The sequence below is a fragment of the Neofelis nebulosa genome, chromosome 6 (genome assembly GCF_028018385.1).
Source record: "Neofelis nebulosa isolate mNeoNeb1 chromosome 6, mNeoNeb1.pri, whole genome shotgun sequence".
Lineage (NCBI taxonomy): Eukaryota > Metazoa > Chordata > Mammalia > Carnivora > Felidae > Neofelis > Neofelis nebulosa.
In genome coordinates this window covers 100,285,014-100,310,796 of record NC_080787.1, presented here as the reverse complement: position 1 = coordinate 100,310,796, position 25,783 = coordinate 100,285,014, and the positions used below count along the sequence as shown (strand labels likewise).

The window sequence follows — 25,783 nt, the reverse complement described above, 5'->3', positions numbered from 1 at the left end:
TTTGGCTCTGAAGAACATACATATCACGTGGCCATTACAGTATTTACCACAGATTGTATTATTTTTTTTCAGTAAAAGTATATTGACATTTCCATTTTATATTGTTGTTCTTTATGATTAATTTCTTTAAAAATTCCAAGCACTCAAAACATTAAAATGAAAATCAAGACAAATAGCCTAAATGAATGGCTCTTAAATAAGCATAGAGTTTATTTTTTCAGAGTGAGGGAAAAGTTTAAAATTATATTGTAGTGATGGTTGCACAATTTTTAAATACTAAAATTCATTGCATTGTACTCTCAAAACAGGTGGATTTTATGAGATGTAAGTTGTATCTCAATAAAGCTGTTTGGGGGAAAAAGAGATAAAATTGCCTTCAGTGACCCTATTAAGAACTTTTATAGCTATATCTGTAGTTTGAAAATAGTGTTGGGTACCTGGGTGGCTCAGCCAGTTAAGCATATGACTCTTGATCTTAGCTCAGGGTTTGATCTCAGGGTCATGGGCTCAAGCTCCATGTTGAGCTCCACACTGGGCATGGAGCCTACTTAAAAAAACTAAAAGTAAAAAAAGAAAGATAGAAAGTAGTTTTATGCAGAGCACTTGGGTGGCTCAGTCGGTTAAGCATCTGACTTCAGCTCAGGTCATGGTCTCATGGTTCATGGGTTTGAACCCCGCATCAGACTCTGTGCTGACAGCTCAGAGCCTGGAGCCTGCTTTGGATTCTGTGTCTCCCTCTCTCTCTGCCCCTCCCCTGCTCAAACACACACACACACACACACACACACACACACACACACACACACACACACTCTCTCTCTCTCTGTCTCTCTGTCTCTCTCTGTCTCTCTCTCTCTCTCAAAAATAAACATAGAAAGAAAAGAAAGAAAGAAAGAAAGAAAGAAAGAAAGAAAGAAAGAAAGAAAGAAAGAAAGAAAGAAAGAAGAAAGAAAGAAAAAGAAAGAAAGGAAGGAAGAAAGAAAGGAAGAAAGAAGGAAAGTAAGTTTCATGCTTGGTAACAAGCATGTTTTGTAAGATCTGATTGTTTAAGGAGGCATTTGGAAATGTCATTTTATTTTAAATATTCTTTTCTTTTAATGTTCAGATTGTATGTCTTTGCCTCTCCTGGATAATATTTTCTGTAGAGACTCCCTGACATTTCTTTCCCCTGTGGAAATCCATTTCCTCATCTATAAAACTGGGCTAATAACTAAGTTTGGTGAAGATTAAATGAGATGCTATATAAAAAAACTATAATATCTGGGATGTAGTAGGTTGTGAACTGTGCATTAGCTTGCACACTGAGTACCTGCCATGGCTTTCTTTTCTTGTCTGTAGTTTAAATGTGCTGGGGAGCCACTCTACTTTATACATAGAAAGATCTGGTAAAATATTTTGGGGAACATTTTGGATTTGTTATTATGACTCTTGATACCTAAGTTGATCAGATATCAGTGTAAGTGATCTAATTTAAAGCATATCACTATGCAGTCTATTCCTTGACATTTTTTCATAGGAAATCTTTGCCCTTGATGCTCACCTCACCTTCACATTTTTCAGCCTCAGACACATTTCATAGTCTAAGTGAAACCTACCAAGGTTCCCTTTTCAGCCCATCACTGCTTCCTGTTATTTAGTTGGAGAGGTCTTTGCAGAATGACATTTCCCTCCTGCAGTGCCTCCTGTGTCCCATTTAACATGCAGCCTTCACATTTCTCCTCACCCCTACTTGCTTTCTAAAGGAGAGAAAATTCCAACTTTAGCCTCTTGTGAAGCAATTCAGAGCTCATAGAGCCCTGGCAATAGGCAGCGGGCTCAGCGCTGAACTTCAATAATGATTCAGATTTCCCCTTATTTTTAAGCAGGAGCCATGATTCACGGGTGGAAATCTGCTTGTCATCTTCACTTGCCATCACGTACCCTTCCTTTTATCCCTCCTAAAATCAAAGTGTGTATGCCAACTCCAGTTCACCAAATATTGTTAGTTTTCTCGTGTTCTAATTGTGCTCAGAAGCATTCCCTTGGGTACTCTCTGGGTTGTCATTGGACTGCCATTTCTCCCAGTCTGGTTGTGCCCGAAGCAGTTTTCATAGCTCCACGATGAACCTTCGAAGAAAGAGGTTTGTCATGAAAATGGAAACACCGGCCTGCTCTTTGTAATCAGCTCTTTAATCCTCCACCTGCCATAACGTGGAGACGGTTCATAATTATCGGCACAGAGAACTGAAGCCCTGGACTGCAGCAGAAAGAATGAGCACTGTGGGCGGGCGAGTGACAGTCTACACTCCAGTGGGGAGGGAGACACATATTTTGGAAAACTTTGACACAGAATCAGATCTATTTGTATGACCTTTTCATGTAGAACTGTGCTGCAGTCAGAGAGGGGGTTTTGGTTTTCTTCATTAAAAGCTTATTAAATGAAGAAATAGGACAGTCGTTTTGCTTCGGTAGATGGGGGTCAGAGAGGCGGGTCTGATCTCCTCAGGATATTAATGTCTGCCTTCAGCCAGGGGAAATGAGCCGTCACTTGAGTTAGAGGCAGCTTTATGTGCTCATCACTAGGGATTCCCATATGTCCAGGGATCTGCAACAGTAAAAAATGGCAGAGCTCAGTGGTAGAGTGCAGAGGGCTCTCATTGGAATTCATGTCAGGAAGCTCAGCTCAGTCTGCCCAGAGCAAGTCTGTTTAATGTTGATCAGCTGTCCATCTGATAAACTGAATTGATACGGGCATTCCCTCCAAGGGCTGCCCTGACAGTGACAGCCGCAGCACCCAGATGTCTTGTTAGGCTTTTTTGGGAGTCTCAAGTATTTTTAACCCCTTTTGTGATACCCAAATCCAAAAGTACTTTTAGAGACCTAGACAAGGAAGCCTCGCTTGGCTTTCCCTTTGCATCTCTGGCAGAAGATAACCCACCTTAAACTATTTTAAGAAACCAGATACTGTTCGTTAGCTCCCCCTCTCCCAGCTCATAATAAGCATCTCGTTGACCTGCAGGATAATTATGTGTTGACCATCAAGTTTGTGTCTAGTTATTCAAAATGATGTTTTTAAAAAGGTTCTTAAATACAGTAGGTTACCTGGCTTGGTTATGCTTTACTAGTTTCATAGGTGTGTTGAGCACTAAATAGAACTTTATTTAGTGCATGCATGAAGAGAAGATGCATTACAGCTTTTGTTTGGGTTGGCTAATTTCTAGTAATAACTATGGTGACTCCTTACTGAACATCCTCTGCTTTCTCAGGTATAACTGTCACCTCTGAAGGCAGCTCACTTCCTTGTAGACTGGTTGACAGATATGGAGGGAACTAATTACAGAACACATCAATACTGAGCTTTCTTTAAAAAGGGGGGGGGAGGGGCGCCTGGGTGGCTCAGTCAGTTAAGCGTCCAACTTCGGCTCAGGTCGTGATCTCACGTTCCGTGAGTTCGAGCCCCGCTTGAGCCCCGCGTCGGGCTCTGTGCTGATGGCTCAGAGCCTGGGGCCTGTTTCAGATTCTGTGTCTCCCTCTCTCTGACCCTCCCCCGTTCATGCTCTGTCTCTCTCTGTCTCAAAAATAAATAAACGTTAAAAAAAATTTTTTAAAAAGGGGGGGGAAGTGTGAGGAGATAGCTATGTTAATTCGCTTGACCATAGTAATTATTTCAGTGTATATATGTTTATCAAAACATGTTGTACACCTTAAATACATAGTGTTTATTTAAGGGTGCACCTGGGTGGCTCAGTCGGTTACGCGCGGACTTCGGCTCAGGTCATGACCTCGTGGTTCATGAGTTCAAGCGTCGGGCTCTGTGCTGTTAGCTCAGAGCCTGGAGCCTGCTTCAGATTCTGTGTCTCCCTCTCTCTCTGCCCCTTACCTGCTCGTACTCTGTCTCTCTCTCTCTCTCTCAAAAAAAATATATATCTACAGATTTATTTAAAATATAAAATTTATTGAGCTTTGTTTTTTTGGAAATAAATCGAGAGAGAGAAGTCTTTGTGTTGAGCTGGAATTATTTTAAAATTATATTTCTGCAAAACTACCAGTAATTCAAAATTACCTACTGAATATTGGAAGAATGTGATTTTAAAGGTTTCTGTTGAAATACTAATTAAGGATTTTTGTCTTTTTTTTTTCCCCTCGCTTCTACACCTTGTGTTTTCATGGCATGGCAAGATTTTAACATGGATTCAGGTATTGAATTTACTTGAATGAGACCAGCCTCTTTCCTGTGTACTCTAACTTAGAATGTTGAGTGAGCTTTTCTAAAAGAGACACCAAGCCCTCGGTACTGTCAGTGATTGCTTAGTGTGTGTGGTCAGAGCTGGAAATAAGACCTGGTTACTCTTTACAGCCCTTGAACCTCTGATTCAATCTCTATTTGGACCTCACTATTACTATGCCCTATAGCCTTTTCATTTTGCTTTCAGTGGTTGAAATTTTTGGCTTGAGTAGCCTGTTTTTAGTCAGAATTCTCGTTTCCAAATGTAGGAATGAGACATTAGTTTTGAATGCTGTGATCATGATAAATTCAGAATTCAAAGTTCCATCTGCACTTAGGTTATCAACATGAATAAATGGCAGAATAAGAAAACTGTTATGTTTTCATAATCATTGCATTGAATTGAATGAATTTCTTGGAACTTTGGATCTGGCCCATTTATCAAAAATTAGTATTTGACACTTATGATCAGTTAAAGGTTGTCACCAAGAGAGATTCTCTTACCCAACATTAAAAGCATATACTTTTCCTTTCTATTATGCCTCGATAATTTTGATATTTTGGTGTTTTTAAAGTATATTTTAAGAACTCTTTTTCTCTTATCTGCATTTCTCCATCCTCCCCTCCGTTTACCCTTAAGAACTTGCTTTCTATGGGGCTGTAGAGAGAGAAACAAAACACAGACATAAAATGCTCACATGTCAGAGGATAATGAGTGCATTGGAGGGGGAGAAAAGGCAGGAAGCAGGTCTAGGGAGTGCTGGTGGATATGGGAGGGTTGCTATCGTAAGTGGAGTGGTCAGAGAAGGCCTTAACTGAACAGATGCACTTTGTGGGGACCTGAAGGAAGCAGGTGACTAAGCCTTGTTAGATACATAAGGGAAGACTGGGGCAGACAGAGGAAAGGGCAGAGGCCCTGTGGCAAGAACAGGTTTGGTGTGTTCAAGGAAAGCCACGTGATCTGTCGTCGCTGGAGAAGAGCGAATGAGGAGGAAAGAAGGCAACAAATGAATTCAGAGAGGTAAGGGGGTAGAAGAGCTGGGGCAGATTGTGTTGGACCTTGGAGTCCATTGTAGGGACTTCAGCGAGATGAGGAGCCATTGCTAACTTTTTAGCAAAGGAGTGATGGGCCACATGTTTCTTCATCTCCTGCTTGCGTCGTTTCTGATCTTTTTCATTTTTGCAAAGCTAATGGACTACAAATATTGTCTCATTTTTATAATACTCCTTTTCCAAATTACTAGCGAGGTTAAGCATCATTTTATATGGATTTTGGCTATTTGTATTTCTTCTGGAATTACGTCTTCATAGCCTTTCCTATTCTGCGCTTGAGCTGTTTATCTTTTTCTTATTAATTTCTTGTCCAGTAAGCTCCACACATATTTTGAATACACCCTTTTGTCTATTGTATGTGTTGCAACTACTCTATTCCAAGTCTGTATTTTCCTGAGTCTTTTTTATGTTTTATTTTACTAATAAACATTATTGTACATTTTAGCTACTCAGATTTATCCATTATTTTTATTATGGCTTTCTGACTTCCCATTTTATTTTACAAGGCTTTCTCCCCCTAAGGTCATACAAATGTTTTCCTAGATTCATAGTTTTTCACATTTAGATCTTTAATCTATCTAAATATATGCTTATCTATGGTGCAAGGTAGGGATCTAACTTTATTACTTTTTCCCTGAACCTATAGCCATTTGCCCTAACATCTTTTGTAGGAATAATCCATCTTTTCCATAACAATATGAAATGTTATCTTTACCATAAATAATTAGTTTTCCAAATATATTTAGATCTCTTTCTGGATTCCATTCCACTAATAGTTTTTTCTTGGGATATTACTATACGTTTTGAAGTTGCAATAACTTAATAGTAAGTTTTAAAATCTAGAGTGGCAGGCATCTTGTTTTCTTTTCCAAAATTTTCTTTGAAATTTTCAAATTTATTCTGACATCATAAAAGTTAGCTTTCCAATTAAAAAAATATTTTAAGATTCAGAAAATGATTTTAACCATTAAAATTTTTTTTATTTTATTTATTTTTTTAAAGAGAGCTAGAGAGAGAGCATGCACAAGCAGGGGAGGGGCAGAGAGAGGGAGACAGAGAATCCAAAGCAGGCTCCAGGCTCTGAGCTGCCAGCAGAGAGCCCGATGCGGGGCTCAAACCCACAAACTGTGAGATCATGACCTGAGCCAAAATTGGACACTTAACTGACTGACACTAACTTAACTTAACTAACTGACACTCGGGCGCCCCCCACAAAATTTTTACTTTAGAGAGAGTGTACATGATCAGAGGAGAAGAGCAGAGAAAGAGAGAGAGAATTTTTTTTTTAATATATGAAATTTATTGTCAAGTTGGTTTCCATACAACACCCAGTGCTCATCCCAGAAGATGCCCTCTTTAATACCCATTACCCACCCTCCTCTCGCTACCACCCCCCATCAGCCCTCAGTTTGTTCTCATTTTTTCAGAGTCAGAGAGAGAGAGAGAATCTTAAGCAGGCTCCACGCTCAGCACTGAGCTCGATCCAATGACCCTGGGGTCATGACCTCACCCAAAATCAAGAGTCGGACACTCAAACAACTGAGCACCCCCTGCACCTTCAAAGAAAATGATTTTTAATAAATGATTATTGCCTACCATCTTAACATATTTAGAAAACCCTGAATTTTGTACATTTTGTATTTGGGATTTTTATTAGTTTGCTTTTGATTTGCAAGGAGCCAGGGCTTTAGAATCAGAGAGCCCCAAGCTTGTGGCTCTGCATTTCACTAGTGTTCACAAGTTCACTATGTGAACTTGAGCAAGTTAGCCTGCCAGCCAAACTCCTTTCTGCACAGTAGATATAATAATGCTTACCTCAGAGAGCTGTTGTGAGTTTTACCTTATTTTATTTATTAATCTATTCATTGAATTATTGTTATGCTTGCAAAATCATATTACATAAAGTACTCAGCATACAGTAATTAATTGGCTCAAAGTAATTAATAATTAATTTAGTTATTAATTGCTGATCTTTTTCATTTTTAGTAATAAATAATTTAGTAAGTGGGAACCATAATTGCTTCTAGGCATTTTAAAAATTGGATATTTGAAGTATTTTCAGTATTTTCATGTCAAATGACATGATATGTGCATTTACTTCAAAACAATCTAAAAAAGAGTGAAAGGTGCAGCTAAAACAAAATTAGGGTCCACACAGGTTCCTTATGCTGTATTTTCCACTTTGGTATATTTGAAAATTCCCAGGACAAAAAGGTTTTTTTAAAAATGCATATTTGAGGTGCTCGGGTGGCTCAGTCACCCGGCATCTGACTCTTTGTTTTTTCTCTTTTAATTTACATCCAAGTTATTTAGCATACAGTGCAACAATGTTTTCAGGAGTAGATTTCACTGATTCATCCCCTATGTATAACACCCAGTACTCATCTCAACAAGTGTCTTCCTTTAATGTCTCTTACTCATTTAGCCCATCCCCCCATCCAAAGCCCCTCCAGCAACCCTCAGTTTGTTCTCTGTATTTAAGAGTCTTTTGTTTTGTCCCCCTCTCTGTTTTTATATTCTTTTTACTTCCCTTCCCTTATGTTCATCCTGTATCTTAAATTCCTCATATAAGTGAAGTCATATGATACTTGTCTTTCTCTAACTTATTTCACTTAGCATAATACCCTCTAGTTCCATCCACGTTGTTACAAATGGAAAGATTTCATTCTTTTTGATTGCTGAGTAATACTCCATTGTGTGTGTGTGTGCGCGCGCACGCGCGCACGCACACACACACACACACACCCATCTTCTTTATCAATTCATCTGTCAAAGGACATTTGGGTTCTTTCCATAATTTGGCTATTGACAATAGCTCTTCTGTAAACATTGGGTTGCATGTGCCCCTTCAAAACAGCATGCCTGTATCCCTTGGGTATATACCTTGTAGTGCAATTGCTAGGTCATAGAGTAGTTCTATTTTTAATTTTTTGAGGTGCCTCCATACTCTTCCATAGTGGCTGCATCAGCTTGCATTCCCACCAGCAGTGCAAAAGAGATCCTCTTTCTCTGCATCCTTGCCAACATCTGTTGTTGCATGAGTTGTTAATTTTAGCCATTCTGACTAGAGTGAGGTGGTATCTCACTGTGGTTTTAATTTGTATTTCCCTGATTATGAATGATGTTGATCATTTTTTCATGTGTCTGTTAACCATCTGGATGTCTTCTTTGGAGAAGTGTCTATTCATGTCTTTTGCCCATTTCTTCACTGGATTATTTGTTTTTTCAGTGTTGAGTTTGATAAGTTCTTTACAGATTTTGGATACTAACCCTTTATTTTATATGTCATTTGAATATCTTCTCCCATTCCATTGCTTGCCTTTTAGTTTTGCTTATTGTTTCCTTCTCCATGCAAAAGCTTTTTATCTTGATGAGGTCCCAGTAGTTCATTTTTGCTTTTGTTTCCCTTGCCTCTGGAAATGTGTTGAGTAAGAAGTTGCTGCGGTCGAGGTCAAAGAGGTTTTTGCCTGCTTTCTCCTCGAGGATTTTGAAGGCTTCCTGTCTTACATTTAGGGTTTCATCCATTTTGAATTTATTTTTGTGTATGGTATAAGAAAGTGGATCAGGTTCATTCTTCTGCATGTCACTGTACAATTTTCCCAACAATTTTCCTGAAGAGACTGTCTTTATTCCATTGGATATTCTTTCCTGCTTTGTCAGAGATTAGTTGGCCATACATCTGTGGGTCCATTTCTGGGTTCTCTATTCTGTTCCATTCACTTAAGTGTCTGTTAGGCATCCAACTCTTGATCCCAACTCAAGTCATGATCTCATGGTTCGTGAGATTGATCCCTACGTCTGACTCTGCACTGACAGCACAGAGCCTGCCTGGGATTCTCTCTCTCCTTCTCACTCTGTGCTCCTCCCCTGCTCACACACGTGCATGTGTGCACTCTCTCTCTCTCAAAAATAAATAAACATTTTTTAAAATATGTCTTTAAAAACTGTTCTAAATGACAGTGTAAAACCTTTGTTGTTGTTGTGTTTGATGTTTATTTTGAGAGAGAGAGAGAGAGACAGACAGAACATGAGCAGGGGAGGGGAGAAAGAGAGACACACACACACAGAATCTGAAGGAGGCTCCAGGCTCTGAGCTGTCAGCACAGAGCCCACCATGGGGCTCAAACCCCCCAATGCTGAGATCATGACCTGAGCCAAAGTCGGATGCTTAACCGACTGAGCCACCAAGGTGCCCCAAACATTTGTTATTTCTAAATGGAATATTAGTCATTTATTGTATTATTTTCTGTACTTTTCTGTGTTTTCTTAATCCTCTCAAAAAGAAGGAAAGCAAGGAGGGAAGGAGGAAGAAAAAGGAAAAAAAAATAGAGTAAGAAAGAAAGAGAAGACTCCATTGGTTTTTTTTATCTCCCTTGCCTATGTAGTGAAACATAATTGACCCTTCTGTTTTAACACCAACTTAAAAGTGTAAAACATTTTAAGAGACTTCACATTAATATAAAGAACACACACACACACACACAAAAAAAACACAAACAAACAAAAAAAATAAAAAAACAACGTCTAATAATTAAAACTATTTATCAGCAAACCTGGCTCCTGTGAGGTAGTTATCACTCATCCATCCCTGAAAGGGGTGATTGAGGTTAATTGACCTCTGGGGTCACTTTGATGCTATGAACCTGACTTTTTAGTTTATATCATCCTTCCCTTTTGAAAGGAGGAATGAGAATAATCCCCTATACCTTTATAAAATTGATTGCTAATTAAAGAGTTATTCATTTAACAAATATTTGTAGCCAGCCTAGAGAAATAGGATAGTGTAATTTACAGTGTAGTGAGGGAGAGAGGGAGCAGGAAGATAGAGGGCTAAAGAAATAATTACAGGAGGGGCGCCTGGGTGGCGCAGTCGGTTAAGCGTCCGACTTCAGCCAGGTCACGATCTCGCGGTCCGTGAGTTCGAGCCCCGCGTTAGGCTCTGGGCTGATGGCTCGGAGCCTGGAGCCCGTTTCCGATTCTGTGTCTCCCTCTCTCTCTGCCCCTCCCCCGTTCATGCTCTGTCTCTCTCTGTCCCAAAAATAAATAAAAAACGTTGAAAAAAAAAAAAATTAAAAAAAAAATAAAAAAAAAATAAAAAAAGAAATAATTACAGGATAGTACAATAAATGATAGCTATGTTCAAAGACTTTCAAGCACAGGAGGAGTTAACTCTGGAAAGTATGGGAAAACATCACAGAAGTGACACGTGGGCCGAGTCTTAAAAGTTCCTTATACAGAAATCTATTTATCACTCACCCTATGACAGCAAAAGTTGTATGGCAAAGAATAAAAAAAGTCGTATGGCACAACTACACAGTGGACCTCTATAGAAATGTTAAATAGAACAAGGAGATTCTATTTAAAAAGAAAAAAAAAGAAGAACAAGGAGATTCTCTGTTTGTAGATGATGTAGAACTATCTACAAGAGATAATATCAAGTGAATAAAACCAGAATGTAGGTGTATGAACATAAACTCTTTACCATCTTTTGTGGTGTAGTTTTCATTAAGCATATCTTTCAGGAAGCTATCTGGCTGCATAGAACAGGACTCTAACAACAGTAGGTTAAGAGAGTGCAGTGTTTATCTCAGCTAACAAGAAGTCTAGAGGTGGGCACATCAGAGCTGGTATAACTCTCAAAGAAGTAAGTCATTAAGGCCTCAGACTTCTCCGTTCTTCCTGCCCCACTCTCCTTAGGTTGGGGGCCCTCTTTAGGATCCTTAAGTCTCTTCTGCACTCCCAGGTAGCTGTGCCATCTTCCAGACAGAAAGAAGGGGTAAACCCAGATTGCCAAAGATGCAAACCAGCTGAATCTGTCCCCTAACATCAGGAACTCGGGAGATTTCTCAGAAATCCTACCTAGTAGGTTTCTGCTTACATTCTTTGGCCAGATGGTGCAACATGATTACTACTAGCCTCAAGACATCTTGGAGAGGTATTTTTAAGTGAGTACATTGTCACTTTATATATTGGTAGTGAGGAACATAAGAATGGAAAGGTAACTAGCAATGTCTTCCATCCTTACGTCTAAAACTAGGATGCTAAAAAATTTGGAGAAATGTTGGGGCAAAATGGATCAAAACAGATGGAGTTGTTTAATATAACTGAAAGAAAGTGATTTGGTGGAAATTTTTGTAGAAACATTGATTAATCCTCAGTTTCATTCAATGTGGTAATTACTTCCCTACTCTGATTATTTAACATAAGTGGTATTCATTTGTGACTCTTTTCCAATCAAGATTTAGCATGAAAAAATAGCCAAGAGTACTAAAATATATGTACATAAAATGGCACGAAGACTTTTATTTAAGATAATTTTTAAAATCCAGTACATTGAAAGTTTACTAGATTGCTTTGGGTGGCTAAAACAGGAAGAAGATAATGAGAAGAAAAATGTCCCAAATTCTTTCATACTGTCACTTCTCTGCTGTACACTAAATTATACTCTTGCATAATGTGATCTAGAGTTGTTTATCTGATGATAAAATCTTAGAAATTGAGAGCACAGTACCAGATAGTGGAATTGCAGGACAGATTTAAAAGATGACAGATCATTTCATTTCTATTTTTTGTAGAAAAGTAGTGTTAGTAATATTTTTGTCTCTTTGTAACTGTTAACTGCCAGTCTAGGTAATTATTTACTTTCAAGCCCTGAATCTTAGGATTTGGGAACTGGAAAGAATTGTTTCTCTTTCAGTGATGAGAAGACCCAGGTCCTAAGAGTTTAAGGAATTTGCCCCTGAACTGTGTGATGTTACCGACAGAAGTAGCACTGTTATCCAGATTCCTGACTGGACTACATCACTTGATATATGGTTCTGATCAAATGAGTTGGAAACAACTTGATTACTTTTCCCAGTTATTATCAACAAAAAGAGTCAAATCTATTTATAATATACTCTCTCCTAGAAAATTCTCTTCCGTAGTGCTTAGAACTAGGGATGAAAATTGGACACGTTTTGGTAGGCATATACCACTGTTGGTAACATTGGTAACTTTGGCCTTTTTTTCCCTCCTCATTTACTATTCATTATGTAAATAAACATTTTAACTTATCGCTGGTCATTATGACAAGGTGGCTCTGAGTTCCAACTTTGTCCTTTACGAACTAAATGTTCTTGATCAAGTATTTGACCTCCCCAGACCTGCTGTAATTAGAATCACAAGTAGATAATATAAATGAAAGTTCTTTGTAAATTGTGGTTATTGTACAAATTATGGCTTTTCACTTTTATTGTTGCAATGTTTTTGTTGATTCTGACCATGTGGCATTTAAAGATTGCTATTTGTTTAATGAATGCTGCTTTATGATAAGAAGTGTCTTTATTAAAAGCTCATAATCACTTAGTTTCATCCTCAGGGTAATTCAGAACACCTACAAGTTTTTGCATGCCTGCTTATTACGTTCTTTCATAAGCTGACTGAATGAGACAGCTGCCCAGTGCTTAACCTTTCCTGAGTTAATATACTTGCCCACAGTCCCATTGTGCAATTTTTGTGAAATATGACAATATGGATTTTTACAGTGATTGGTATTATAAACTGGAGAACAGGATAAAAATACATTTTTCTTTCAGTTACTTTTTTACAACATAATTTTAAATGTTTGTTTGTTTTTAAATGTTTTCTGTTAATTTCTCAGTAGACCTCTAAGCTTCCATCACTGGTGATTTTCTTTGGGATGTAATGAGGTTTTCATTGAAACCACAAATTTATTCTTTCTTTAGAAGCTGCTTAACTCACTGGTTCATTTTCTCCTACTCCCCAATTTGTAATCAAGTGCAGAATGTCCACTGGGTCATTTTTACAAATACTGTTTTTTAACAAAGGAAATTAAAAATGTGATATTTTTTTTTTGTAGATGCCTAGTTGTCTGGCTTCTTTATTTTATATAATTGTGTCTTTATGTAATTATTGTATCGTAGTTGTTAATCTAGTACCATTTATTGTGTATTTTTTTGTCTCCATATCTTAAGGTTGTCCTAAGTCAAATGCTTAAATTTGACCTTCAGGTCAAGCCCTTTTGTTACATTTCCCTTGGATCTTTGTAATAGCTTCTTTCCCCCCACCCCCCATCTCTGTACTTTCATTATCTACTTTTTCATATTCTTCTACATATCACCTTCAGAATATTTTTCCTAAATCATTTTTTAAAAATGTATCATCCCTCCTTCTCAAAAGCACTGCGTGTGTAACAAAGTACAGACCCTTTATCCTAATGTAACCTAGTCACTTATCCATACAGACCCTATACTCTGGCCAAACTCACCTCCTCACCCTCTGGTCACATTTTCTCCTCTTGCCTTCACCAAGCCTTGATTTCTCTTCTCCCTTATTCTAGGATTCCTAATCACTGTCTTTTCTCTACCCTTTATCTCCAGCTATAGAAATCATACCTATCACCCATGGCCCAGCACAAATGTACCTTATTCAGAGAAAATTGTTTATATTTTTAAATACTTTTTCTTATACTTTATACTTATTTTCTAAGTTTTCTCAAATTTGAATGAAATGCCCTATTTATTTATTCATTTATTTATATATTATTTTTATTCTCAAGTTAACATACAGTGTAGTCTTGACTTCAGGAGTAGAACTCAATGATTCATTTCTTACCTATAACACCCAGTGCTCATCCTGCAAAGTGTCCTCCTTTATGCCCATTGCCCAATTAACCCATACCCCTCACTCCACCCCTACCCCCATCAACCCTCAGTTTGTTCTGTGTATTTAAGAGTCTCTTACGGTTTGCTTCCCTCTCTGTTTTTTTCTTATTTTTCCTTCCCTTCCCCTATGTTCATCTGTTAATTTTCTCAAATTCCACATGTGAATGAAATCATGTGATACATCTTTCTCTGACTGACTTATTTCACTTAGCAGAATATCCTCCAGTTCCATGTACATTGCTAAAAATGGCAAGATTTCATTTTCTTTTTCATCACTGGGTAATATTCCATTATGTGTGCACACGCACCACATCGTAATCCATTTATCAGTTCATAAATATTTGGGCTCTTTCCATAATTTGGTTGTTGTTGATAGTACTACTCTAAACATTGGGGTGCATGTGCCCCTTCGAATTAGCATTTTGGTATCCTTTGGATACCAAATGTATCCAATTGTAGTAATGCAATTGCTAGATTGTAGGGTAGGGTTTTTTTGTTGTTGTTGTTGTTTGTTTGTTTGTTTGTTTGTTTGTTTTTAGGGTAGTTCTATTTTTAATTTTTTGAGGAACCTCCATACTGTTTTCTAGAGTGGCTGCACCGGTTTGCATTTCCACCAACAGTGCAATAGGGTTCCCTTTCTCCACATCCTCGCCAACATCTGTTGTTTCCTAAGTTGTTAATTTTAGCCTTTCTGATTGGTGTGAGGTGGTATCTCATTGTGTTTTGATTTGTGTTTCCCTGATGATGAGCGATGTTGAGCATCTTTTCATGTGTCTGTTAGCCATCTGGATGTCTTCTTTGGAAAAGTGTCTATTCATGTCTTCTCATTTCTTCACTGGATTATTTGTTTTTCAGGTGTTGAGTTTGGTAAGTTCTTTATAGATTTTGGATACTAATCCTTTATTCTATATGTCATTTGCAAATATCTTCTCCCATTCTGTCAGTTACCTTTTAGTTTTGTTGATTGTTTCCTTTTCTGTGCAGAAACTTTTTATCTTGATGAGGTCCCAGTAGTTCGTTTTTGCTTTTCTTTCCATGGCTTTCAAAGATATGTCAAGTAAGAATCTTTCAACTGGCATATCTAGGAAGCAGCCTAGGTATAGTGGAAACAGGTTGAACTTTGAAGTCTCTATCGGTTATATGTTGTTACATAACAAACTGCCCCAAAACTTGGTGACTTAAAACTGTAACCATTTTATTTCTCATAGTTCTGTAGGTTGGCTGAACTCATCGTCTGCTGGTTTCTCCTGGGTTTATTTATGTGGCTGCATTTGCCTGGTAGGTCAACTGGAGGGTGGGCATGGTCAGGAAAGGTAGGCCTTTCTCCATGTTGTCTTTCATTCTTAAGGAGGCTAGATTAGGTTTCTTCACAAGTAGTCTTGGGATAGCATACTGAGAGGGTAATCCCCGATGCAAAACACTTACAAGACCTTTGGATTTTATCCTGCATTTGCTGGTTTTCTATTGGCCAAACAAGTCATATAATCAACTCAGAGTTAATCAAGGAGGATATGTGACATGGATGTCAGGAGGTATGATTCATTGGTGGACATTGGTATAACCATCTGCCACAGTCCACCTTCAGGTCCCCATGATCCACATTCCTTCCTTATGCAAAATATACTTACCACCTCCCTAAGCCCCAAAGTCTCATGTATTTCATGGCATCGAGCTCAAGGTCCGTGATCTCATAATCTCATAAGTTTCATTAGGTCCAAATGTGGATGAGGCTCCAGGGGTGCAGCTCCTCAGTCCAAGGAACTAAAAGGATAAGTTACTACCCCTACCATTACTACACATCCAGTTTGGAATAGTGAGTCAGGAACAAGACAACCACAATAGTCACTTCCATTAATGGGGTGCTTGGGTGGCTCAGTCGGTGGAGTGTCTGATTTTGGCTCAGGTCATGATCTCACAGTCTGTGAGTTTAAGCCCCACGTTGGGCTCTGTGCTGACAGCTCGGAGCCTGGAGCCTGCTTCGGATTCTGTGTCTCCCTCTCTCTCTGCCCCTCCCCGGCTCATGCTCCATTTCTCTCTCTCTGTCAAAAATAAATAAACATTTAAAAAAATTTTTTTTAAAGAGGGAGAATTGGGAAGCACATAACAATCATTTGCCCATAGTAATTCTGAAATCCAGCTGGGCACCTATTATCAGGACCTCCTACTCTAGAAGTGAAGAATATTTTTTTTTTTTCAACGTTTTTTATTTATTTTTGGGACAGAGAGAGACAGAGCATGAACGGGGGAGGGGCAGAGAGAGAGGGAGACACAGAATTGGAAACAGGCTCCAGGCTCCGAGCCATCAGCCCAGAGCCTGACGTGGGGCTCGAACTCACGGACCGCGAGATCGTGACCTGGCTGAAGTCGGACGCTTAACCGACTGCACCACCCAGGCGCCCCAGAAGTGAAGAATATTTTTTGACTAGGGCCCAGACTGTTTCCTGGGAGAGATTCCCCAACCATTGTACTCCAGAATCCTTTGCCCTCCAAACTATTTTCCCTGAAAATTTTCAGAAAGAAATGATTTAGAGATAGCTATACTTGTGGTAAAATAGCATAACATATAGACTTGTCAAATTACTATGTTATACACCTGAAACTAATGTAACACTATGTGTCAACTATACTTCCAATTAAAAAAAGAGACAAGATGGGGTGCCTGGGTGGTTCAGTCAATTAAGTGTCTGACTCTTGATTTCAGCTCAGGTCATGATCTCATGGTTTATGAGATTGAGCCCCGTGTCAGGCTCTGGGCTGACAATGGGGAGACTGCTTGGGATTCTCTCTCGCTGTCTCTGCCCCTCTCCCACTAGTGTACTCGTGCACTCACACAAAGTCTCTCAAATAAACATTAAAAAAAAAAAAAAAAGATGACTCATGCTTGTATTTGAGTAGCTGTCTCAGCCTGATTGCTTGTCCATGGAAAGTTGGTTTAGAAGCTCCTTTTTTTCTTTTTTCTTTTTTCTTTTTCCTTTCTTCCTTTTGAACTGTCAACTGTCACTTGAGTTGAAGCTCATACAACTCCCTCAAAAGCTTTTTGGGATTTCTGTGAATGTCATTAACGTTCATTCCGTACCCTAAAAGACATATCCATAGTTCTTTTTTGAGGTATACATGTCTACTTTAGGTTGAGTATAAGGCTCCTATGGGACAATACCCTTAAAATTCTTAGAGACCTTTTGTCTAGCCAAAGGGTCAATCAGGCATCAACTTAAATTTGTTAGGTCTTTAGAAAAAAGGTCTTATAGCTGTAGTTTTGATTTGATTTTTTTTCCTAATACCATTTCTTTCTTTGAAGTCTTTTTTTCTGAAGAGACTGGAAATATGAAGGTTTTCTTTTCAACCTAGCAAGGTCCTCTAAACTGCTTCCAAACTCACAATTCTCCCTTTAGCTCATCTCTCTTGTACCTTGTACCTTGTACACAGCTGAAATAATCCAGATGACATTTCATCATTCTGCCTGGTAATCCTCTTATCCAGATACATAATTTTATTATACGTTTTCTATTTTTCAAGTTACCATAGGCAATAGTTTTGCCAGTTGTTTCACTACCGTCTAACATAACATGTCCCTTCTCAGTCTCCAGTAACAATTTCTTCACTGCCTTTCTAGCTTCCACTAAGAATTTGCTGTCTCTTTAGCTTTCACATTTAGAACCCACCATTCAGACTCAAAGCCACTGACACATATTTTAGGCTTTTGTTGAACAGCACGCCATCCCAGATATACTAGTTTCTGTATCAGATATCTGTTGCTGCCTAGCAAACTACCCTATAATTTGCTAATTTGAAATAGTCATTTTATTGCACATTCTGTGGATTGACCAGATGGTTCTTCTACCTAGGGTCACTCATGTGACTGCTTTGGACGAGTCTTAATACAGAAGCATTTTTTAGGCTTGCTTGTGTCATGTTTGCTAAGGTCTTTTTGGCCAAAGTCAGTTAATATGGCCAAACCCAGAGTTAGTGTGGATGGGACAACACAGGGGCATGGAAGCCAAGAGGTGTGATTCACATGAAGCTGTTTGTAACAGATTCCAACAGATTTCGAGCTCTACATTACTGTGTGCCTTTGGGAAAATCATTTAACGGTGTGCAGCAATTTTCTCACCTGTAAAAAGGAATTAGTAATACCTATCATAGGATGGTTGTGAAATTTAAATATTTTAGTAATTTTTTTATGATTTTAAAATAATGCTTTTGTTATTAGAGAAAATGTCCAAACTATAGAAAAGTATTAAAAAAGAAACATTTCTTGAGATCCCACCTGATACAGTACTATACTATAGGCTCCTCAAGGGCCTTCTCTATTTTCTTTACTACTGTAGCTATATATCTTGGCTTTGTATTCTGAAATGTAAGGTCTTTGAAGGAAGAGACCACATTTTATTCATCTCTGTAAATCCCATAGCTTTGGATTAGGGTTAAAAAAGATAATGTGTAGAAGTGCTTGGCTTAATGCTTGACACAGGTTATGTTCCCCCCTTAAATTGGAGTTTCATTAGATCCTAGTAAGGATTTTTAGATATCCTAAAATTACAGAGGTGGGAAAGGTATGCTGAGAACAGATCATCTAAATGGATCTCTGGAGGGTGGCCTCCACTGCCCAGCTTCTCTCTGAGGAATCCTGGTTATTCATGGCATGGAGGGTGAGGAATGTTCCAGGGAAGGAACATGTCGAGATCTGCTTATAGGGGTGCCTGTGTGGCTCAGTTGGTTAAGTGTCCAATTCTTGATCTCGGCTCAGGTCATGATCTCATAGTTCCTGAGTTCAAGCCCCATGTCAGGCTCTGTGCTGACAGCTCACAGCCTGGAGCCTGGGTTGGAGTCTGTGTATTCCTCTCTCTCTGACCTTCCCCCACTCATGTGCTCTCTCTCTCTCTCTCAAAAATAAGTAAATACTGAAAAAAAAATCTGAGTATAGATGCCAAAGTGATCAGTAGAGAGGCCTCTATTAAAAACTCCATTAAAAAAGAATAATCTAAAAAAGAGAGAGAGAGACTAGCCATTGAAATATTTTATTGTTAAAAACTGAAGTCTGACGTTACCGATATGATGGTTTTCTTGACACTCAGACAAGTCTTACTTTCACGTTTTAGTCAAAGAAGTTTGGCAGAGATCACAGAACTTATCCACACTGCTCTCCTCGTACATCGTGGGATAGTAAATTTAAGTGAATTGCAATCCTCTGATGGACCACTGAAAGACATGCAATTTGGAAATAAAATAGCTATCCTGAGTGGAGACTTTCTTCTAGCAAATGCCTGCAACGGACTAGCTCTGCTACAGAACACCAAGGTAATACCGGGCAGGGTTTGCTTATGTCTGGGTGACCTTTAGGTGGCTCTTGGTTGACTGCTGGAGCTGTGGAGGTCTGTATGCCCTGCTGCCCCAGCCCCCCACGTGTGGATGCTCAGTAAAATTGGGATGATGGTGGTGGCAATGTCCACATCAGGTAAAACACAAATGCCAAGAAAGAGTTTTAAAATTAACTTCTTTTTCTGCTGGTTGTAATTAATTATTTGTTAACTATATCAGTATGGTTAAATAACACAAAGTATATCTATAAACAAATATTACCTATTATCTCACTATCCAGAGACAACCACTGTTAGTTAATATTGTGATGTATTTCCTCTCAGGCTTTTTGTTTGTTTGCTTACTCCTACCTTCATGTTGTAACATAGGTGAGAACTAACATTATAAGGTTTTTTTAATCCTGCCTATTTTTTCCTGCTTCATATTATGATGTGGGCACGTTCCCATGTTATTAACACTTTTCACAAACTTGCTAATGGTTGCATAATATTCAGTTATTTATTTATTTGTTGGTTTATTTTTGTGAGACAGAGACTGAGCATGAACAGGGAAAGGGCAGAGAGAGAGGGAGACACAGAATCCAAAGCAGGCTCCAGGCTCTGAGCTGTCAGCACAGAGCTCGACACAGGGCTCGAACTCAGGAACTGCAAAATCATGATCTGAGCCAAAGTCGGATGCTTAACCGACTGAACCACTCAGGCGCCCCAATATTCAGTTATTTAGATGTAATATCACTTCTTTAACAAATTTCTCATTTTTGGAATTTAAGTTGCTTCTGATTTTTTACTGTCATAAATAGATATGCAGTAAACATCTTTACATATCAATTTTCCTCATTCCAGATTATTTTGTTAAGATAAATACCTAAAAGTGGTTCAAAGGGCTTAAACATTTTTAGCATATTGGCAAGCTGCTTTCTAGAAAGATTATAGAGTTATTCCTTATATATGAATTTGAATCAGGCTTAGCTGTAAAATAACAGTGGCCTAAACAAGACAGAATCACTCTTTCTCATGTAAAAACATCCAGGACTAAACAGTCCAGGATTGAGTCTACAAAGTCAAGAACCTGGGCTTTTTCTGTCTTACTCCTCTGCCATCCCTATCTTACTACTTTATTTATGGCCCCAAATAGCTGTCATCATGTTCTCACTCCGGTCAATAGGAAGGGAGGAGGAGGAAGGACAGAGAAGGACAGGTCTCCTTCTCCTAAAGATCAAATGAGGGTACATCCTGGTTTGCTAAGGACAGTCTCAGTATATGTCTGCTGTCCCAGAATCCCATCTGACTTAACATTTGTCTTAACAGAGGACGATTGATAATTACATTAGAATGGGCCAGGATGGGTTTCATAGATGTCTACTTTATACTTCCAACCTCCGCCTCAGTTTTTGTCTCATCTAAGCTAATAGTATGTGAGAACCGTGTACAGTGGAGAGTGTTCTCATGGTAAGGTGATATTAAATCTGGAGGACAAGCAGAAATAACTTTCCAGACACCTCCCAATCAAGGATAGCACACAAGGCAGTTGGTGGTACAACGTAGTGTCCTGAATGTCGAGGTTAACAGTTAACTTCTCCCTGTATCAGGTGTGGAAGTTTTTGGCACTGCTGCCCCAGCAGTGGGCCACTTGATGTATCAGCCAACTGCACTGCGGCCCATGTATGGCCTTTGAGAGTCACCAAGTCACCAGTCCAAAAGCTCAGTGGGAAGCAGAGTAAGGTGGAAGTTAGGTATCTGTGAGTTACGTATGGAAAATCAAGGCTGATCAGGGGAGGCGGTAGAGAGTAGACTGAGCACCCTTGCTTGTGCGGTGTTAACCTGTAACTGTTTGATTGTTTGGCGACGCTTTGTTTTTTGCAGTGAACCCTTCTGGCAACAATAAGCTAAAAACTATATATTTCATTTTTTTTTAAGTACTAAGATAGTTGGCAAGGAATGTGTAATTCTCATAAAATGTTGGCATTTACTTACTATCCACTCTGGAGGCCATTTTGTTATCACTGACCGCATGAAAACAAGAAGTATCAAATCTGCTGAAAAAGTATCAGGATCTATTTCCAAAGTTAGCAGTTACTTTAAGAAGACTTCCTGAGGATGAGGGTTTCACACATGCCACTGCAGAAGGTATATACACATACCTCTCTGTGAAGCCTAACTTTTGTTTAGACAGATGTCTATTTTTCTAAATTAATTTCACTCATTTTCGACTATGGGTTTTCTGGCTTTTTAAAAATTTATTTATTTTGAGAGAGAGAGCAAGCAGGGGAAGGACAGAGAGAAAGAGAGAATCACAAGCAGGCTCCACGCTATCAACACATAGCCCGATGCAGGGCTTGAACTCGTGAACCATGAGATCATGACCTGAGCCGAAATCAAGAGTCAGACGCTTAACTGACTGAGACACCCAGGCACCCTTCGACTACAAGTTTTTATGTGCACATAGGAATAAGGGAAGCGATAACTTTATATTTCTTGGCCCCATTGGCCAAAGAAAAACTTTGCAAACAGTTAAATAATTCCAGTTTTAGTTGACTGTCATCAGGTACTTCAAATAATTAAATCATTTTAGTTAATTCAAAAAATGTTTTATTTTTTTCATCCATTCATGGAATCAAGGTAAAGCTTCTGAAAGTATATTCTACCAGAGATTAAGCCATTATGAGTGAGATCAGAAATTCAGCTTGAAATACAACATGGAAGATAAAATTACTAGTTTATAATAATAATACAAGTACACATTTTGCTGAGGTACACACAGTGTTGTGGTAAAAACAAAGTTCTTACTACATTGAGATTCCTGTGGAGTACTTGGAACTGGTTGTGGCATACCCGTAACTCATAATTGCATCCAAACAAGTGTCCACATTCTACTAATTGCAATAGATGGAATTGTTATAAATATTTACGAGTATTTTTATCTTCAAGTCTTTGAACTACATGATTTTGGGGATTTTGGTGTTGAGCACAAAACATAGTTCAGCACTATAGTATGTTCCTTCTGTCTTTGTTGCCTGTCATTCATCAGATTTTCAAAATCTTTATGCCCAACAATGGTATTGAACTTTTTTATAAATTTTGATGACATATTGTTCAGAATCAATTGGAAATCTGAAATCAAGGGTTCAACAAAGAGAACACAAAATGAAACTTTTAGGGAATTATAATGAATTCCCTAAACAATCAAGGAATTACAGTTAATGAAAATCCCATTGGATTCTTTTTTTTTTTTTTTTAATTTTTTTTTTTTAAACGTTTTATTTATTTTTGAGACAGAGAGAGACAGAGCATGAACAAGGGAGGGGCAGAGAGAGAGGGAGACACAGAATCTGAAACAGACTCCAGGCTCTGAGCGGTCAGCACAGAGCCCGACGCGGGGCTTGAACTCACAGACCGTCTGTAAGATCATGACCTGAGCTGAAGTTGGACGCTTAACCGACCAAGCCACCCAGGCGCCCCCCATTGGATTCTTTCTTTGCAAAAGCAAGGAAGGAGCACAACAAAATAAATAGTAAGAACTCAAATGCTACCCAAGATTAAAATTTTAAATTATGTAATTGTAATTTGGAATATCTCACCTTGCAGGAAGAATCTTTTGGTAGTGTGCCTATTTTGAATATATTATACACACACATGAATGAAATGAAATTGAGAAGGCCTAGATTTTATAGCATCTGATTTTAGCAAAGCATTCAAAAGAATTGTAGAGACAATTTATTTGACAAGCTTTGTCTTATAAAAATATTTGTCAAAAGAAGGTACTCTGAAGGAAGCAAAAAGACAGTACCTTGAAAATATTTGGGCTAGAAGAGTTACATTTTACAATATTTAAAAAATCAGAATTGAGGGGCACCTGGGTGTCAGGCTCAGTTGGGTAACCATCCAACTCTTGATCTCAGCTCAGGTTTCGATCTGAGGGTCATGAGTTCAAGCCCTCTGTTGGGCTCTGCACTGGGCATGAAGCCCACTTAAAAAAAATTAGGGGCGCCTGGGTGGCTCACTAGGTTAAGTGTCCAACTTCAGCTCAGGTCATGACCTCACGGTTCTTGAGTTCGAGCCCCGCGACAGGCTCTGTGCTAACGGCTCAGAGCCTGGATCCTGCTGTGGATTCTGTGTCTCCCTCTCTCTACCCCTTGCCCACTCATACTGTCTCTCTCTCTCAAAAATAAATAAACATTAAAAAAATTTTTTTTTAATTAGAATTGAGTTTCTGTTCCACTTTGGAAATTTGCTTAGAGCTTACCGGGTAACTCAGAACTGGTAGAATGAGCATTTTCTCAATTAAAAATATTATGGTCTACCAATAAAATCAAATGAAGATGTCAATAATTTCATATTAGTCATAAACTGCAACTGTGAAGAATATTGCTGGCAGTTTTATTTTTAAATGCCACATTTTCTTTGTAATTTTTTTTTGTGAGAGAGAAAAGGAGCAAGTGAGCAAGGGCAGAGAGAGGGGAGAGAGAGACAAGTGGGGCTCATCTAAAGTGAGGCTCATGTTCACCTGAAGTTGGGGCTCGTGCTCACCCGATGCAGGACCCAAACTCATGAACCATGAGATCATGACCTGAGCCGAAGTCAGATGCTTAACTGACTGAACCACCCAGGTGCCCCTAAATGCTGTATTTTTAAAAGCACATTCTTCAGGGACATCTGGCTGGCTCAGTCAGTAGAGGCATGTGACTGTTGATCTCGGGGTTGTAGGTTTGAGCCCTTCATTGGGTGTAGAGATTTCTTTAAAATAAAATCTTTAAAAAAAAATAAGATAAAAGCACATTCTTCAGAAAAATGCCAGTTACACAAGATTAGAAATGAATTAGAGTATGTGAATATTTACCAAGAATAATTATTTTGCTGGTTATTTTTTAATACTCAGATGATCAATATAAAGTTTTTTTATTTTGTTGTAATGTACATGGATATATTTTTCTTTCTTTTTAAATTTCACTTTTGAAAATAGTTTTTGAGTAGAACTTGTTAACAAGTCCACCAACATAATAAAATCATTTATTAGTTAATAACTACGTGTTTCAGGGCACCTGAGTGCCTCAGCCTATTAAGCACAGGGCTCCGTGCTAATGTCACAGAGCCTGCTCAGGTGTCTTCCTGCCCCCTCACTGCCCCTGCCCAACTAATGCATGTGTGCTCGCTCACTCTCTCTCTCTCAAAATAAATAAACTTTAAAAAATAAATACATGTTTCAAAAAGTGTAAAATTTTAATTTTTTAGCACTCTTACTCTCAAGTGTCCCAGTTTGGTTGATAAATTTTATAGTATCACCACTTTACAGACATTTCTCAGAAGTTGCTCAAGATCATTCTGCTTACTTACTGGCCAGAATTGAATTATATGGCCACACCTACTTATAAGGGAGGCTAAGAAATATAAACTTCATTTTGGGGAGCCACATGTGCAGCCAAAAATCTGAAAGATATGGATAATAGACACTGGAAGACAAATAGCATTTTGCCCTATCTCCCCATCACACTTTTGGCTATATTTTTATGAGACCGATCTGCTGATTTTTAGGGAGAAAATGGTAGGGTACCTCTAATATACAGTTTACATTCATGTGAAAAGGAAACCAGTAAGAAATGAATTGGTTATGTAAAATAGAATAATAGAAAATCTCAGATCTCCCACCAGAGATTTATTACCATTTGGGCATTCTTTTTATTTACCCTCAAATTGCCCTGTTTTCTGTGTATATAGTCTACTGTGATGGGTCTCACTAAATTCTCTCCTTTACTGGAATTCACATGTTAGCAGAAGGGTGTTTGATCCACTGCCTTGGAGAGCCATTCTATGACTGCATCGTCCATCTTGCCTCTTGACCATGCCTGCTGTGGTCTGATGAACTTTGGGTCTTAGGGAAGGAGAAGACCTCAGAAGGTACAGGCCTCGTGTGGTTTCCGGGTGTCTTGCACTATACATGACTAGCTGTAGTCATATACACTGGCCACTCATGGATTAGACCCACATACCTAAGAAGAAGAGATATTCTGGATGTAGTAACTAGATCCACATTTTTGTAAGTAGCTCTCAGCCTGGCCCCTACCTTAAAACAAGACTTACTGCCTTGAGACAAATTTGTGTTTTCTCTAATCATTCGTTTTAACTTACTTTAAGCTATTCTGATGAAATCTTATATAAGGTTAAGATGGTGGTATTTAGCACAAATATAATTATGCTGTAATGACACAAACAAGTATTCACTTGCTTTAACCACTCACTTTATGGGAATGATATTTAATGTGTTCCTTTTTCTTAACTATCTTGTATCATTCACACATGCTTTCTTTTAGTGTGGTTCAAGTTCAGGGAAAATGGAGGCTTTACTCCCATCAAAATCAATTGAGATTCATGGTTTGTGAAATCCACTCTTAGTGTTTTGCATTCAGAAGCATCACTATAAATGTTCCAGAGACTAAGACCTCCACCATCTGCTCCATTAGGCACTGGATTTCAGTGGCAGTATTTGATTAAAAAAAAGAAAAAAATACAAAACAAAAACTTAGCATATCCAAGCAACAGTTAAGCCT

The 25,783-nt window shown here is 38.5% G+C and overlaps 1 protein-coding gene across 5 annotated transcripts in view; it reads left to right on the top strand.

The window, feature by feature from the left end:
• Positions 1–25,783, top strand: part of PDSS2 (decaprenyl diphosphate synthase subunit 2) — a 295,263-nt gene that overhangs the window by 139,926 nt on the left and 129,554 nt on the right. For all 5 annotated transcript variants that reach the window (XR_009263177.1, XR_009263178.1, XR_009263180.1 and 2 more), the window contains one exon: positions 19,023–19,221. Coding sequence is in view for 2 of the 5 variants with exons in the window: in XM_058734860.1 (XP_058590843.1) it covers positions 19,023–19,221 (199 nt within the window). In the remaining 3 variants the exon portion in view is untranslated. The remainder of the gene's footprint in view (positions 1–19,022; positions 19,222–25,783) is intronic.